We start from the raw sequence: 16,910 nt of genomic DNA on the forward strand, positions 1-16,910 counted from the left end.
AGCTGAGGAATGAGGGTTAACCATTGGAGTTAGTAAAGTGGAGGTCACTGGGGCCCTTGACAAAAGCTGTTTTGGTGAAATGGTAAGAATGAAGAAGCCTGACTGGAATGGTTTAAGAGAGAATGGGAAGAGTTGGAAATGGTATGTATGGGCAGCTCTTTGCAGAAGTTTTCACAAAAAGAAAGAAATCTGGTAGAAGCAGCAGAGGTTAGGTTAAGAGATTATTTTTTCTTTAATGATTTTTCCTTTAATTTTTTGGAAAGCAAAAATATAATATGGGAGGGTAGAGAAGAGGATTCTTGCAGGAGTGGACAGGAGGGGAAGGAATCTAGTGGAGAGATAGTTTTTAGATAGGAGCATAGATAGTTGATCTATGGCTGAGTTTCTCAGCCCAGGCACTGTTGGCATTTAGATGGAATAATTCTTTGTCATGGGTTGCAAGATGCTCAACAGCATCCCAGACCTCTGCTCACTAGATGCCAGTAGCATCACCGCCCCTAGTTGTGATAGTCAAAATGTCTGTAGACATTGAGACATGTTCCCTGATGGGCAGAACAGTGCCCAGTGATCTACAGTAACAGCTAGGAATACAGAGTATGTGGTATTGATATTAGCAATGTGGTGGTGGCATTTGTGCAGGTATTCTTTGATTGCTCTGGTATTCTTAATGAAGTCAGAATCAGTCATCAGGGGGAAGTGTAGACCGGGTTGGGAGTGTCGAAGTTGAGGGAAGGCAGGAATATGAGAAAAAATTTTCTGGGAGAGTGAGACAGAGAATGGAGTAGGAATATATAATATACTTGGTAGCATAAAGGGCTCATCTGAAGGTTGTAGTGATTGAAATGAGGTCATTCAGATTGGTTAGGTGTTTTTCTCCATCAGAGTTCAGCTATATGGGTGCAGGAAAGGAGTAGGCAAACTTAGGTTTAACCAGAGTTAGGATTTTGGCCAAGTGTGACAGCAAAAGTGGGACAAGGGAGATGAATGCACATTCAAATCAATAATTACAATGATTGACCATAGGGCTTAAGCTAGTTAGGAGTTAAGTGAGGCCATCAAGGGGAAAAAGAGGTAACAATGTAATAAGATCAGTGGTTTGGAGGTCACAGTGAGTTCAGTGGGTTGTTGGGTTTGAGATGCTAGAAGAAGTGAGATGGAGAAACAATTAGAAAAAATTAAGATGATAGGTTGTAACTTTTATTCAGTTAATCTTAACTTTTTGTTAAGTATTTTTAAAAACATCTATAGTGCTTTATGAAACATTCCTCCCAAGTATATTGTACAAGGAAGAAGACAGATGTGAGATTCTTGGTTACACTTTTTAAACACACTTCCCCTCTCAGTACCAACTGTGAATGACTTAAAAATGTTTCATCTGCTTCTCTACTTTTTTTACCAGGGAAATGAGGGATTCTTTTTTGGTCTTCATTAATATTTATGAAGGATGATAAGGCAGACACTACTTAAGGCATCTTGGCTTTTCTGCATTACTTACGAAATTATTAGGCAGTGATGCTCCTTGAAAAAGCAACCAGTTTATGAAAATGGTTTTGCTATGTAGATACTGAATTTTGCTTTCCAAAGCCTCTTGTTAATTTGGGTTTTTTTCTTTGATAGTTTGAAAAGGCTGGGCTTATTGGCTTTGGTCTTACTCTGTCTGGAGCATTTTCTTCCTAGTACAGGGCAATTGATTTATTTTCACTGGTAGTTGAAATAAATATAAAATTAGATACTGTTCTTTGCAGTGATGGGATTTATCATTTTGGTAGTCCTATAGCATTATCTTTGTGAGGATATCAGAGAACTGAAAATTTAGCCCTTGTTTTTTTTAATTTAGAAGTTTCCTAAACAAATTAACCTAAAAGTGATTAAAAGTAAAATCTGGATAAACGGTTGAGAACTCGTTTCTTTAAACTATGATTCATTCTGATAATTAAAGTAATACATTTAATAGATACACTTGGCGTAAAATTGGAAAATTGAGAAAAGTATAGTGCTATGTATAGCAGTTCGTGTAAATTCGAGTTGTGAAAGGAAACACTGTAGTGCCAAATGTCGGTAATATATGACTTGTGGAGAAAATTCGAATTTGTATAAAAAAATTTAAAAAGTAAAGAATTAATTTCAGAGTTGGGCCATGTAAATTGTAAACTCAGTTCTTGCCACATGGTGGCATCACTTTGCTGGCAATAAAAAAGATTCATTTTTCTCTAAGGCTTAATCATGAATTATGTGAGTTTTGAATTAGGTGAGGTGTTCAGTTGTGCATTTCTTGCATAAAACGTGGCTACTGGGATAAAGAAGAAAATGAAAACCACCTGGAATCTCAGTGCCTAGAAATAATTGCTATTACCATCTTCATACACATGTATAGAAATACTTTCTAATGGTGTCTTCCATGCTGTCTTATCCTATTTTTTGACTTAGCAAAAACACATGATGACTATTTTCACGTAGTAATGATTATAATAACTATATATTATTATACCATCTTTATGTACCACAATTTAATTGATTATTAAAAATATCATAATAGGTGATTTCTAATTTTTTTCTCTTACATGTATTTATGAGTAGCTTTACAAATGAATATTCCTTGTACATATGTGTGCACATCCCTTATTATTTTCTTGCGATTTGTTTTCCAGAGATAAAATATAGTAGCTAAGGAATATATGCATTTTAAAAGATTCAAAGAATGATTGGAGAATATATTGCCAAATTGTTTTCCAGGATGGTTGTACTAATAGCCCCAGCACCAGTATACGGTATACCCCTAAACTGGGCATTTTTTCTTTTAAGTTCTTTGACTGTGAGATTATTTGAGGACTAAAGGAAACTAAAATACAATGGAGCAATCATGATGATAAAATAAAAATTCAGTAACATTTATTTTGGAAGTATTTTTTTAGATTTTTCTCTAATGCCGTAAAAATTTGATATGCTTATATTAACAGCATGTATGGAGGAAAAATACATTTTTTACCACTCCTAAAAATTTTCTTGATAAAATATTTAGTCATTATATTTTTGTGTTATATCCTAGGCAGTACAATGTAGATTATAAGTTGGAGACTTACCTGAAGATTGCTAGGCTATATCTGGAGGATGATGACCCAGTCCAGGCAGAGGCTTACATAAATCGAGCATCATTGCTTCAGAATGAATCAACCAATGAACAGTTACAGATACATTATAAGGTAACAGATGAGTTGATTTGGAATTAATTTTGTATTGGAGAGTCCTACTATACTGAGATATTCCAGATATCTGATAAATGGTGTTATGTATTAGAAATTCTCTCTTTTATTTTTTGCTTTGATTTTTAATTTTTCCCCCTAATTGAAACATTTTCCCCTCTGTAGGTATGCTATGCACGTGTTCTTGATTATAGAAGAAAATTCATTGAAGCTGCACAAAGGTACAATGAGCTCTCCTACAAGACAATAGTGCACGAAAGTGAAAGACTAGAGGCCTTAAAACACGCTTTGCACTGTACCATCTTAGCATCAGCAGGTAAACATGTAATTTGTGCTTTCATAAACAGTTATCTTTGCTTAATAATTTCAGGTTTGTTATTATTGGAGGATTTAGTAAGGAATTATTTATTCTTCAAGGGGAGGTCTTATTACTACCATTATGGTAAATTTAGTTGAAACACTTTAAACAGTTAAAAACAGCAATAAAATAGATTGTTAACTTCAAAATTTTTTAAATATGCATGTATCAGTCTATCACCTACATGTGTTAGGAGTAATTACAAGAGAGAATATGGAGTTTAGTTCGCCTAATAGATAACTTAAAAATGAATAACAAAATTATGTGAGAATTACATAAAGAGAAGTTAAAATTAAAATCTAGAGATTGATAATAATACACTGCTTTTGAGATCTTTTTTAACCTTCAAGCCTTAGTTTCAGATCTCACATTTATCCTTTTCTTTGGTAAATGTGAAAAATATTCTTTGTTCTCTTTTACTAAATTACAGCATGTACATCACTCAACTTATAAAGCAGAAAGGGCATTGAGGAGAAATGCTGGTAATGCTAAACTGGCTTTTCTAAATCATTTTTAGAATGTCTATTCTTGATCTGTGTTTGGTTGAGGGCCTAATGACGTGTTCACACTACGCATTTCATTCTTTATGAAGCAGTGATCTTACTTATTACATTTTTGTTACTGAAAAGGCAATACATAACGTGGTACTGCTTCCAGTTCTAATGAGCTTTTATCAATTACTTGTATTTCCTTCAATGTAAAAGTGTCTGTGTCCCCCCCACCTTTTTTTTATATAAATGGTAGCATGATATACACACTTTGGCCACCTGTTTTTTTCCTGTACCTATATATCAGTGATCTTTAAATGTCAATACATATCGCTCATTCTTTTTGATTTTCTGTTGCTTGGCTTTATCATAATTTATTTAGTCAGTTACAAACAGTGCTATAGTGATTATGCACATATATGAATACATGTATAGGTTAAATTCTTGAGTCCCAGGGTATATACCTTTAAACTTTGTATAGAAATTATATACCGCCCTTTAGTGTTACCTTCCAGGCAACAGTGTCCATGCAGACCTGATTTCTCACACCTGTATTACCAAACGTTTTCATCTTTGCTAATGGATGAAAAGGTAGTATTTCACTCCAGTTTTAATTTGCATTTCATTTACTAGGAATGCTCTTGAGCATCTTTTCATATGTTAAGAAAAATCATTATTGAAAAACCTGTATTTTTTTGAATGAATTATCTGTTTATGTTTATTAGCCAGGCTTTGAGTTTTTATCTTGGTGATTTATGAAAGCGCCTCATGTATATAAGAAATTTAACAATTTTTTTCCCAATTTGTTGTCTCATTTTTGGTTTTGTCTATGAAATTTTTGCCATGCAGAAACTCTTTATTTTTATACGGTTAAATATATTAATCTCTTTTTTTTATGGACTTTGGGTTTTGTTTACTTGCTTAGAAAGGTCTTTCCTATTCTGAAATTAGGTATTTTAAATTCCCACGTGTTTTCTTTCAGTACCCTAGTTTCCCACATCCTCAGATTCTGGTCTCAGAACCCCTTTACACTGAAAAATTGAGAACCCTTTCCTTTGCTTATGTAGGTTATACCTATTGATACTATATTAGCAATTGAGATAATAAATTTAAAAAATAATTCATTTAAAAGTAGCAATCATAAGTCCATTACATATAAATAAAAAGTGATATTTTTATCAAATAACTATATTTTCTAAAGTAAAAAAAGTTAAGAGAATGAAGTTGTTTTTACATCTTTTCAAATCCTATCAATGTCTATCTTAACAGACAAAAACTGAATTTTTTTTTAAGCTGAATTCTTAAAAGTACTTCTGTATTCAGTCTGCTTTGATATGTTGTTTCAAAGGAAGTATATGAAGAAAATCCAGCTCACAGTGTGTAATTGGAAAAAGGAGGCATATTGATGACTTTTTCAGATAATTGTGATATTCTTTCATGCTACACTTAACTTGACCAGTGGTATGGTTTCTTATAGGTTAGTCGCAGTGTGGCATCTGAAACCGTATCAATGAACTTTTTGCACCTTGTTAATGTTAAAGTCTTGGTCTGTCTTGTGCTTGAATGGATCCTTTACTCCATTTTGTATCATTATGTTTGGTTGTTTGGATACTATTGGTTCACTGAGTTATGCAATCCAAATATTGACATACTTTATTATACAACATATAAAAATTACATTTGAATATATTACACCTGATCTTATCAAAAGAACCTTTAACTATTGGAAAGCTGTCAAGCTCATGGTGGCAGATAGAAGTTCTCTAAAATTCTGATTGTTTCTTAAAAATTCTAATTTTATCAGCGACAACAAATACTGTTGGTTGGACTTGATAGGCTTGCTTTGTTCATTTTTTAAAAAATATCTACCAAATACCCAAGTCTGAAAACCCATCATTTTGTCTGTTAGTCATTGTCTTACGTAAATGGTGTTCAGCTTGCAGGGTTTCCTTGGGACAACCATTGTTCTTCGGTTTGCAGCAGAAGTGCTTTACGTGCATTTCCCATTTTGTTGCACAGAGTATTAAAAAGATGTGTTCTCATGTCGGTACTTAATAAAAATAACTCCTTTCTGCTGCAAGCTGTCTTTTGTTTTGACTGTTGAGTGTGTGGCACAATACAGTTCGTTGCCAGTGCCACAGCCTTGATTTGTGCGGTGGTGCCAGCTGTTTTAGCCGCCATTGCTTTTGCACCAGCAGTGTAAGTGCCAACACAGTGAAAAACGTAAAGGATGTTTTTATACTATTATAAAATAGCATTGGCTCACCGGCTGATCCCTTGAAGGGTCTTGGAGACCCCCTTTGAGAATTGCCGCTTTAGGCTTTCATATTTTACTTTGATGCTTCCTTCTAGACACTATCTCCAACCGCCACCCCCCCAACCCCTGCCCCAGATTAATCACTAATTTAGATTAATGTTGCCTATTTCTCACTTCAATTTACCTGCAAGTCTTAATCCGTTTGGATTTATTTTGGTGTAGGGAATGAGATAGGGAATTACCCTTTTTTTTTGTCTAAATGGCTATTTGACCTAGTATCTTTTATTAAGTAATCTTTTTTCCCCTATTGATTTAGCACATTACAGATTTCTAAATCTAGTATTCTGTTCCGTTAATTAGCCTATTTATGGATATACTAGTACTATGCTACTGGCATTATCATAGTATTATTGATTTTATTTTATTGATTATTGTTTTATTATCTGGCAGGGCTACTCCCCCTTCATTACTTTTTTTTCCTAAATTTTCTTAGCTGTTTGTTATATTTGCTTTCTTTCGTTGTAGGCCATCATGACACTCCCTCCTTATGTATCATCATGAACAATGATGAATTGACAATGTATATTAAATATAACCGACAATATATATTAAATAAAGTACCTTTAACAGAGTAACATAAAGCAAGGTTACATATTGATCAGTTGACAAAAATACTGTGTCCAGAGGCTCATAGGAGCCTAATCCTGTATTTCCCCTAGAAGTAGGAATTGGCAACAACTTTGTAGAACATAACTGCCACAAATCCCAAGAATTGGCTGTATATTTTAGTAGGCAAGAATGAAGTCATAACATAGTTTTTTATTGGGGAAATAGATTGTGAGAATATTTGATGCTCATTTGTTTCCCTTAGGACAGCAGCGTTCTCGGATGCTAGCTACCCTTTTTAAGGATGAAAGATGCCAGCAACTTGCTGCTTATGGGATCCTAGAGAAAATGTACCTAGATAGGATCATCAGAGGAAATCAGCTTCAAGAATTTGCTGCCATGCTGATGCCTCACCAAAAAGCAACTACAGCTGATGGTAATGATCATGTCTTATAAATATGTGGGAGCAAATATTTAGGTACACTGTAGTGAAAAGTGTGTTAAATTTGAAGCATCTTGATATCTTTCTATAATATTTTTATCCAACATTTGATGACCAAAAAAGAAATATTACATTGACTGAAGATGAGTGTAATATACAAATATGGCTTTGAATTATAAAAGTAGTCCTATTGGAAAACATATTGTAGAATAATGCATTTTTGGAAACTGTAAGGGCAGAATTACAGACCTGGTGTTTTAAAAACTCAAACCCTTCAATAAGTACCTTAATTAATATTAAGCATCAGTTTGTAACAGAGTATAATTATCCAGTCCTATTTTAGATAGAGCAAAATTTGGCACAGTAACTTGCCTAAGGTTAATCAGGGTGAACGTTTTGCCTGTAAGAATAGAACTTGGTGTCGTGTTTCCTAGTTCAAGGATGTATTTGCTTAAGTCAGGCTACCTTTTCCAGAAAAGAAGTTTTTAATAAGTTGTCTGCTTATAACATCAGTTACTTTGTGTACATTTGTCTACAGAGGTTTTAAAGAAGCTTATAACAGTAACATACATAATAATAAAAGTAACACATAGACCATCAGAAACATGAAAAAGGTCAAGATAAACAAACATACAGATCTGTTAGACTCTCTTCCTTGGATTCAGTGTCATCCTATACCAAAGAGAATTTATCTATAAAGAGTCATTTATGCAGGGGTTTGCTGAAAGGTATTCACTTCACTCAGTCTTACTGGCTGGAGTTAAACCAGACCGCTGAAGGGATTATAGTGACTTCCTGTGGAATTTCTTTCATTTAATTTGTACTTTAAGAAGCAAACTAATTGAGGGGGGCCTGGGTGGCTCAGTTGGTTAAGCATCTGACTCATAGTTTTAGCTCAGGTCATGATCACACAGTTTGTGAGGTCAAGCCCCACATCAGGCTCTGTGCGACAGTGTGGAGCCTGCCTGGGATCCTCTGTCTCCCTCTCTCTGCCCCTTCCCCACTCACTCTCTGTCCTTCTCTCTCTTAAAAGTAAATAAACATGAAAAAAATAAAAATAAAAAATCAAGAAGCAAACTAGTTGATCCTTATCTTTCTTTCTAAAGGAGGTGTTTTTTTTTTTTCTATAGGATATTTGTTATGCAGATCCTCAGGAAAAATTCCTTCACAATCTTAGAGTTAGTTGTGATTCTCCTGAACAGTTAATTTTTATCTTATTAAACAAACTATAAACTTTTTTTTTTGATCTTGGCTGCTAGGAAACTTATTAAATTTGTAACCCAACTGTAAATAGTGGTGTGTATGTGTGTTGATTGTTGCTACTTTTAAATTCTCTTATCTTCTGTATATTCTTCTGAGCAGCTTTAAATTCTTTTTGCAAGAAGGTGTCTGACAAACTAGATAAAAGATAGATAAAAAGAAAAAGTTTCCAGAATTGATATAGTCAAGCCTCAGATTTGACTTTGAGTTTCTGTCATGAAAAAAAAAATGTGAAAAGAATGTAATCACATAATTCTTTCCTAAAAAGAGAGAGACTCACTAGGACCTCTGAGGATGCAATGATTCTCAGATTTCTCATGTGGGACTATATAGAGAGGACAGGTGTTTTGTCATCTTCTTCCATTTTAGACCTTATTGCTTTCCTTATTTTAGACCTTATTGCTTTCCTTATTTTAGACCTTATTGCTTTCCTTATTTATTTCTTTTGGGCATTTTTGTTTAATATTTTTGTTTAATGTTTATTTTTGAGAGAGAGAGAGAGACAGTGTATGAGTGGGGGAGGGGCAGAGAGAGAGAGAGGGAGGGAGACACAGAATATGAAGCAGGCTCCAGGCTCCAGGCTGTCAGCACAGAGCCCGATGTGGGGCTTGAACTCCCAAACTGTGAAATCATGACCTGAGCTGAAGTCGGACACTTAATTGACTGAGCCACCCAAGCACCCATGGACATTTTTGTCTACTGGCATTACAACCATACATTAGCAATCTTGAGACGTATTTTGTTTTTTCATTACAATTAATTGTTTTTTGGTATATTCCTGGAGTTGTATAACATTACTACTAATCTCCTTTCTGCTCAATATATTTGCCTGTGTTGGGCATTTTATGTAAATGGAATCACACAATATGTAGCCTTTTGTGATTGACTTTTCACTTGGCAAAATGTTTATCCATGTTGTAGCATTTATCAGTACTTTATTCCTTTTTATTGCCAAATAGTATTCTGTTATATGGATATACCACATTTTATTTCTTCATTACTTGCTGGAAATTTAGGTTATTTTTACTTTGGGGCTATTAATAATGGTGCTATGAACATTCATGTACAAGTTTTTGTCTGGACACAGGTTTTTAATTCTTCTGGTTATACACCTAGGAGTGGAATGACTGGGTCGTATGATAACTCTGTGTTTAGTCTTTTGAAAAGTTGCCAGACTGCTTTCTTTTTTTTTTTTTTAATTTTTTTTTTTTTAACGCTTATTTATTTTTGAGACAGAGAGAGACAGAGCAGAATGGGGGAGGGTCAGAGAGAGGGAGACACAGAATCTGAAACAGGCTCCAGGCTCTGAGCTGTCAGCACAGAACTCGATGCAGGGCTCGAACTCACGGACCGCGAGATCATGACCTGAGCCGAAGTCGACCGCTTAACCGACTGAGCCACCCAGGCGCCCCCAGACTGCTTTCAAAATAGCTGTTCCTTTTTATATTCCTGCCAGCTGTGTGTGAGGGTTCTTATTTCTCCTTATTTTGGCCCACATTTATTATCTGTCTTTTTGATTTAGGCATCCTAGTGTGTATGAAGTGGTATCTTGTCATTTTGATTTGCATTTCCCTTAGGTTTAATGATGTTGAAGAGTTCTTTTGTGTACTTATTGGCTATTTTTATATCTTTAGAGAAAAGTCTACTCAGATCCTTTTCAGTTTTTAAATTGAGTTATTTGTCCTTTTATTACTGAATTGTAGGAATTCTTTATATATTCTAGACCTGATCATTATCAGATGATTTGCCAATATTTTCTTCCATTCTGTGTGTTGTTTCTTCACTTTTTTGGTGGTGTCCTTTGAAACATTAAAGTTTTTAATTTTGATGAAGTTCAGTTTATCTGGGGTTTTTTTTGTTTGTTTTTGCTGTGCTTTCAGTATCCTATCTAGGAAACCATTGCCTAATCCAAGGTCGTGAAGATTTGCCGTGTTTTTTTCTGTAAGTTTTATAGTTGTAGCTCTTACATTCATTTGAGTTCATTTTTACATATGGTGTTAGATAGGGGTCCAATTTTTACTCTTTCCATGTAGGTATCCAGTTGTCCCAGCACCATTTGTTGAAAAGACTAGAAGTTTCCCATTGAATTATTTTGGCATCCTTGTTGGCAATCAGTTGACCATAAATGTGAGAGTTTATTTTTGGAATTTCAGTTCTTTTCCTTTATTCTATATGCCTATCTTTATGCCAGTACCACACTATCTTGGTTGCTCTTTTTTTTTTTTTTTTTTTTTTTTTTTTTTTTTTTAATTATTCATTTATTTTGAGAAAGGAGGAGAGAGCACGAGTGGGGGAAAGGCAAAGAAAGGGAGAGAGAGAATCCCAAGCTGGCTCTGTACCATCAGCATAGAGCCTGACACAGGGCTCAAAGCCACGAACCATCAGATCATGCATGACCTGAGCCAGAATCAAGAGTCAGATGCTCAATCAACTGAGCCACCCATGTGCCCTTTGGTTGCTCTGTAGTAAGTTTTGAAATCAGGATGTGCAAGTTTTTTTTTTTTTTTTTTTTTTTGTTTTTTGGTTTCTTTTTTTCCCATGTTGTTTTGGCTTCTCTTTGAATTCTAAAATCAGTTTAGAATTCTCTTTGAATTCTAAAATCAGTTGTCAGGACACCTGGGTGGCTCAGTTGGTTAAGTGCCTGACTCTTGATCTCAGCTCAGGTCTTGATCTCAAGGTCTTGAGTTCAAGCCCCATGTTGGGCTCCATGATGAGCATGGAGCCTACTTAACAAAATTTGTTGGGGGGGGTGCGCCTGGTTGGCTTAGGTGGTTCAGCGTCTAACTCTTGATTTTGGTTCAGGTCATAAGCTCACAAACTGTGATGATCTCACAAACTGATCTCACAAGCCCCACATCAGCACAGAGCCTGCTTGGGATTGTCTTTCTCCGTCTCTCTCTGTCCCTCCCCGATTTTCAAAATAAATAAATAAACTTAAAAAAAAGTTTTTTTAAATTAAAATCAGTTTGTCAGTTTCTGCAAAGAAGCCAGCTGGAATTTTGATAGGGATTGCACTGACTCCATAGACAAACCTGGGGACTGTTGCCATCTTAACAGTATTAGGTCTTTCTATTTTCCCATTTATTTAGGTCTTTATATTTGAAAGTTGCTAAGAGAGTAGATCTTAAAAGTTCTCACCACAAGAAAAAAATTGTTTGAGGTGATGGATGCTATATGAACTTATGGTGATAATCATTTCACAGTGTGTATATATATCAAATCATTATGTTGTATACCTTAAACTAATACAAGTCACATCTGATAAAGGGTTAGTATCCAAAATATATAAAGAACTTAACAAAATTCAATACCCAAAAAACAAATAATTCAGTAAAAAAATGGGCAGGAGACATGAAGAGACATTTTTCCAAAGAAGACATACAGAAAACTAATAGGCACATGAAAAGATGCTCAACATTACTCATCATCAGGGGAATACAAATTAAAACCACAATGAGATATCACCTCATATCTGTCAGAATGACTAAAATTAACAACACAAGAACAACAGATGTTGATGAGAATGCAGAGAAAGGGGAACCCTCTTGCACTGCTGGTAAGAATGCAAACTGGTGCAGCTGCTCTGGAAAACAGTATGGAAGTTCCTCAGAAAGTTAAAAATAGCACTACCCTACAACCCAGCAATTGCACTACTCGGTATTTACCCAAAGAATATAAAACTACTGGGGCGCCTGGGTGGCTCAGTCGGTTAAGCATCTGACTTCGGCTCAGGTCATTATCTCGCGGTCCGTGAGTTCGAGCCCCACGTCGGGCTCTCTGCTGACAGCTCGGAGCCTGGAGCCTGTTTCGGATTCTGTGTCTCCCTCTCTCTCTGACCCTCCCCCGTTCATGCTGTCTCTCTCTGTCTCAAAAATAAGTAAACGTTAAAAAAAAATTAAAAAAAAAAAAAGAATATAAAACTACTGATTCAAAAGGAATACGTGTGCACTGATGTTTATGGCAACACTGTCAACAATAGCCAAAGTATGGAAAGAGCCCAAATGTTCATCAACTGACGAATGGATAAAGATGTTGTGTGTGTGTGTGTGTGTGTGTGTGTGTGTATTACTCATACACCGGAGTGAAATCTTGCCATTTGCCATGACGTGGATGGAGTTAGAGAATATTATCCTAAGTAAAATAAGTCAGAGAAAGACAAATGCCGTATGACTTCATTCATTTGGAATTTGAGAAACAAAACAGATGAACATGGGGTGAGGATGGGGGGAGAGAGGCAAACTAGAAAAACAGACTCTTAACTATAGAGAACAAACTGAGGGTTACTGCAGGGGAAGTGGGCGGGGTGGGGGATTGGTTAAATGGTGGTGGGGATTAAGGAGTGCGCTTGTTGTGATGCACACAGGGTGGTGTATGGAAATGAGGAATCACTGGATTCTACACCTGAAACTAATGTTACGCTGTATGTTAACTAACTGGAATTTTTAAAAAATTTGAAAAAAATCCTTGTAATTAAAAAAACAACAATATTATATGTCAATTATATCTCCATAAAACTGGAAAGAAAAAAAAAGAATTGGGTGAGCCTAGCAAGTCAGGCACCTTCAGAATGGGGCCTTGTGTCCAGTACTTCATCAGGCCTTATATTACTTCACTTAAGGGAGGATGCTATGGCTGATCTCTCATGGTTAGCTGGCCCTACCTTCCAGACATTTCTCATCTTTGCATCATGGTAAGGTACTTACGGAGTGCCCAAAAGAAAACAGGTATTTCTACTGAGCTGTACATGCACTGACTTTATCAAGCTTGTGGAACATGTTGCATGGGGGTTTTGCCACTTCTTGCTAACAAAAGTTTGTGCTCCTACCAAGAAAAGTAAAGTTAATCAATCTGACAGCTACCATAAGGAAGTAAAACTTCAAACCTTAAGGGTTAAATCCATTCAGCCGGTTAGTAACTATTTGCTAGTCACTCATTTTCTAAATATGTTATTTGTATTTAATTGTATACTATTCAAACTCTACTAAATAAGGCATTTTCCTTACTTTTAAAATTTCGTAAGAGGAATAAAGACAATGATTATGGGTTGTTATGTGCCTAGAAGTTTTTAGAAAAAAAGGATGAGTATTTTAAAAGCGTAAGACAAGTCTCACTTAAAACTGTCTAATTTATATTTATTTAAGGTTCTAGCATCTTGGACAGAGCTGTTATTGAACACAATTTGTTGTCTGCAAGCAAATTATATAATAATATTACCTTTGAAGAACTTGGAGCTCTTTTAGAGATTCCTGCAGCTAAGGTATTTTCTTGTTTCTAATATATAAAAAAAGAAGTTAAGAGACTAAACTATTGATGTAGTAAGAAAATATGTAATTGATAAATACTGGCAACTGCAATAAAAATACACATAAAAACTTCAGGAAAATGGAAATAAATTATTTGAATGTTACAATAGTACTGTAATGGAATTGTCTTTGTTTTTTGCTTCTTTTAAACTGTATTTTATGATAAAAGGAACCAGAATGAAAATCTTAAAGGGGTTTTGGGTTGTGATACCCATTTCGAGTGGTGTCTGTTTAAATCTAGTTCATTGTAGTTTCTGATTTCTGACAAACTTAAGATTTTGATACATGCCTTACTTTTTTCTGCACTGGATTGACTTACAGGTTAAATATTTCATCTCTTTGAAAGAATGACTGTGGTAATTCTCCAGGCTATTCTCTTGTAACTTTTCTGCTTGATTTATCTTAATTTGACTGAGTTACTAGGAAATTAATTTCATTTTTAGTCACGATAAGAGTTTGATTGGCTGTGTACAAATACCAACAAAGTACCAATAGTATGTAGAGGGTATTTCAGGTATCATTTACAAAACATTCTCTTAATTTTAAATAAGAGTAAAAACAAGCAATCAACCTTACATTTACCTAGCTTGCATACCTTACAGTCATGTAGTAATGATTACATCCCCTTTTATCTGTTGAGAAATTTTAATTTAGAATTCCTAACATGGTTCCTTGTTACTTGTGCATATTTAATACACAGTACAAGAAGTGAAACAATTTGGGAACCAAAGCTTAAGTTACCATTAAAAGATACTTTTTCTTAGGGGCGCCTGGGTGGCTCAGTCTGTTGAGCGGCCGACTTCAGCCCAGGTCGTGATCTCGCGGTCCGTGAGTTTGAGCCCCACGTCGGGCTCTATGCTGACAGCTCAGAGCCTGGAGCCTGTTTCAGATTCTATGTCTCCCTCTCTCTGACCCTCCCCCGTTCGTGCTTTGTTTCTCTCTGTCTCAAAAATAAATAAATGCTAAAAAAAATAAAAAAATTAAAAAAAATAAAAGATACTTTTTCTTAGGCTGACATTTAGGGAAGTGAATATATATTTAACAATAAATGCTAGTCACAGTCTGTTTAGGATTAATCATGAAGATGGTCAGAATTACTAAAATGACTAAATCATAAGCCAGTTTTCTTACATATAATAAACATGAAACGTGTCTTTAGGAACTAGGTAGAAGACCTTTTGGTTCCCTTTAATTGTCTTTTAAATCCTCTTTTAATTCCTATTTATTTATAATTTTTTAATGAATGATTGCTTTTATTTTTTTAAGTAATTGCTCTACACCCAATGTGGGGCTTGAACTCTTAACTACAAGATCAAGAGTCACATGTTCTACCTACTGAGCCAGCCGGGCGCCCCTTAATCTCAAATCTCAGATTTGAAGATCATTCCTCCTTAAAATTTTTTCTTCAAAAATACTACTTTCTTAAAGAATTTATTATTATTATTATTTTTTAAATGTTTGTTTATTTTTGAGAGAGAGACAGAGTGTGAGTCGGGGAGTGGCAGAGACAGAGGGAGACCCAGAATCCGAAGCAAGCTCCAGACTCTGAGGTGTCAGCACAGAGCCCGATGCGGGGCTTGAACTCACAAACTGAGATCATGACCTGAGCCGAAGTTGGACACTTAACCGACTGAGTCACCCAGGCACCCCACTTTGTTAAAGAATTTTTTAGGTGATAAACACTGTGAAAATTTAGATGAAGTAAAAGGAAAAACTACTTTGGGTGTTCCTGTGTATGCATGTCAGTAAGAAGAAAAATTGTTAGTTTGATTTTAAGCAGAGGAAAAAGTTGTTAAGATCACTAGATTCTCGTCCAAAATCTGACAACAAGAAAAACATCCCAGTTAACTTAAAATAACCGATTATATCCAGGGAGAATTGGGGAATAAAATAGGCAGCTTTACTAGATTCACTGTTGTAATGGACAGCAGATGAACGCATACGAAAAGCGTGTGGGTAGCTAAACCAAGAGATTTCACTTCTTTTATACGTGAGTAACTAACTGTTGGATATGATAATTAAAGTTTGTGAGAATTTTTTTTTTTATTTTCTTTTACAGGCAGAAAAGATAGCATCACAAATGATAACAGAAGGACGTATGAATGGATTTATTGATCAGATTGATGGAATAGTTCATTTTGAAAGTAAGTTTTGCTTATTTCTGTCATAATGAAATGGCAGTAAACTGTTGTATATTTGTGATTAAGACACGTTGAACAATTTCCTTTAACCCAGCATATTACTACTAGAATGAGCTCATTTTCCAAAGAAATCATTTAGAATAATTTTTATGAGCTTATATTTAAGAATCTATTTAATATAGCATTTTTTTATGCTGAAGAAAAATTGGAAGATGGAATCGTCTTACCAGTTTTTTCATTTACCCATCAAACATAGATTAACCACATACCATGTATCAGGCATGTGAAAATGCCAGTTGATTTCCTCTTCAGCAGCTCATTAAACTAGTAGAGGCAGACAGATAAGTTGATCTCTTGACTCTCTTATTGCGTATTACCTCCTCAGCCCCTATTCCTACCTCTTTACACCCTGGACCTTCCTATACCTGGAACTGTTCTACCTGTAAAGTTTCAATTTGAAATGCCCCATTCTCACAACGTTTTTCCTGTCTTTCTAGCAGTCTGTGTCAGTTACTTCCACTTTAGCTCTTCCTTGACTACCTTCGAGCCTCCAGTCCATTAACTTTTACTTTTTTCCAGTCAGCTCAGCCCTTTTTTGTCTTTACTACTCTTTCCCATCCATGGATTCCATGATTCATTATTCCAATTACTGTTTCACAAATGCCCTAGATCACTTGCCTGTTAACTTTTTGTTCTGGCTGTCCAGCAAAACTTCAGCTGTGATGAACCCATTCTCCATCTTTTTCATTCCAGTACGTGAGTAGCTAACTAACATTGCTGGAGATTGATACCACTGCAAAGTCAAGGTCTTGGGTTCTCAGCAGTACCTGGGATTCTTGATACATTTCTTTAGGC

General features: G+C 35.3%; 2 protein-coding genes across 3 annotated transcripts in view; one reads left to right on the plus strand and one right to left on the minus strand.

The window, feature by feature from the left end:
* The window catches only part of LOC132692355 (placenta-specific gene 8 protein), a 194,158-nt gene that overhangs the window by 141,185 nt on the left and 36,063 nt on the right, over positions 1-16,910 (minus strand). The window lies entirely within an intron of this gene.
* The window catches only part of COPS4 (COP9 signalosome subunit 4), a 42,195-nt gene that overhangs the window by 19,614 nt on the left and 5,671 nt on the right, over positions 1-16,910 (plus strand). The window contains exons 5-9 of one of the 2 annotated variants that reach the window (XM_078445973.2): positions 3,047-3,200; positions 3,366-3,516; positions 7,175-7,345; positions 13,753-13,868; positions 15,974-16,058. In XM_078445973.2, the coding sequence (XP_078302099.1) occupies positions 3,047-3,200; positions 3,366-3,516; positions 7,175-7,345; positions 13,753-13,868; positions 15,974-16,058 (677 nt within the window). The remainder of the gene's footprint in view (positions 1-3,046; positions 3,201-3,365; positions 3,517-7,174; positions 7,346-13,752; positions 13,869-15,973; positions 16,059-16,910) is intronic. The other variant, XM_078445974.2, reaches the window with a different exon arrangement.

This window comes from Panthera onca, chromosome B1, assembly GCF_046562875.1.
Source record: "Panthera onca isolate mPanOnc1 chromosome B1, mPanOnc1 haplotype 2, whole genome shotgun sequence".
In the NCBI taxonomy this organism is placed as follows: domain Eukaryota; kingdom Metazoa; phylum Chordata; class Mammalia; order Carnivora; family Felidae; genus Panthera; species Panthera onca.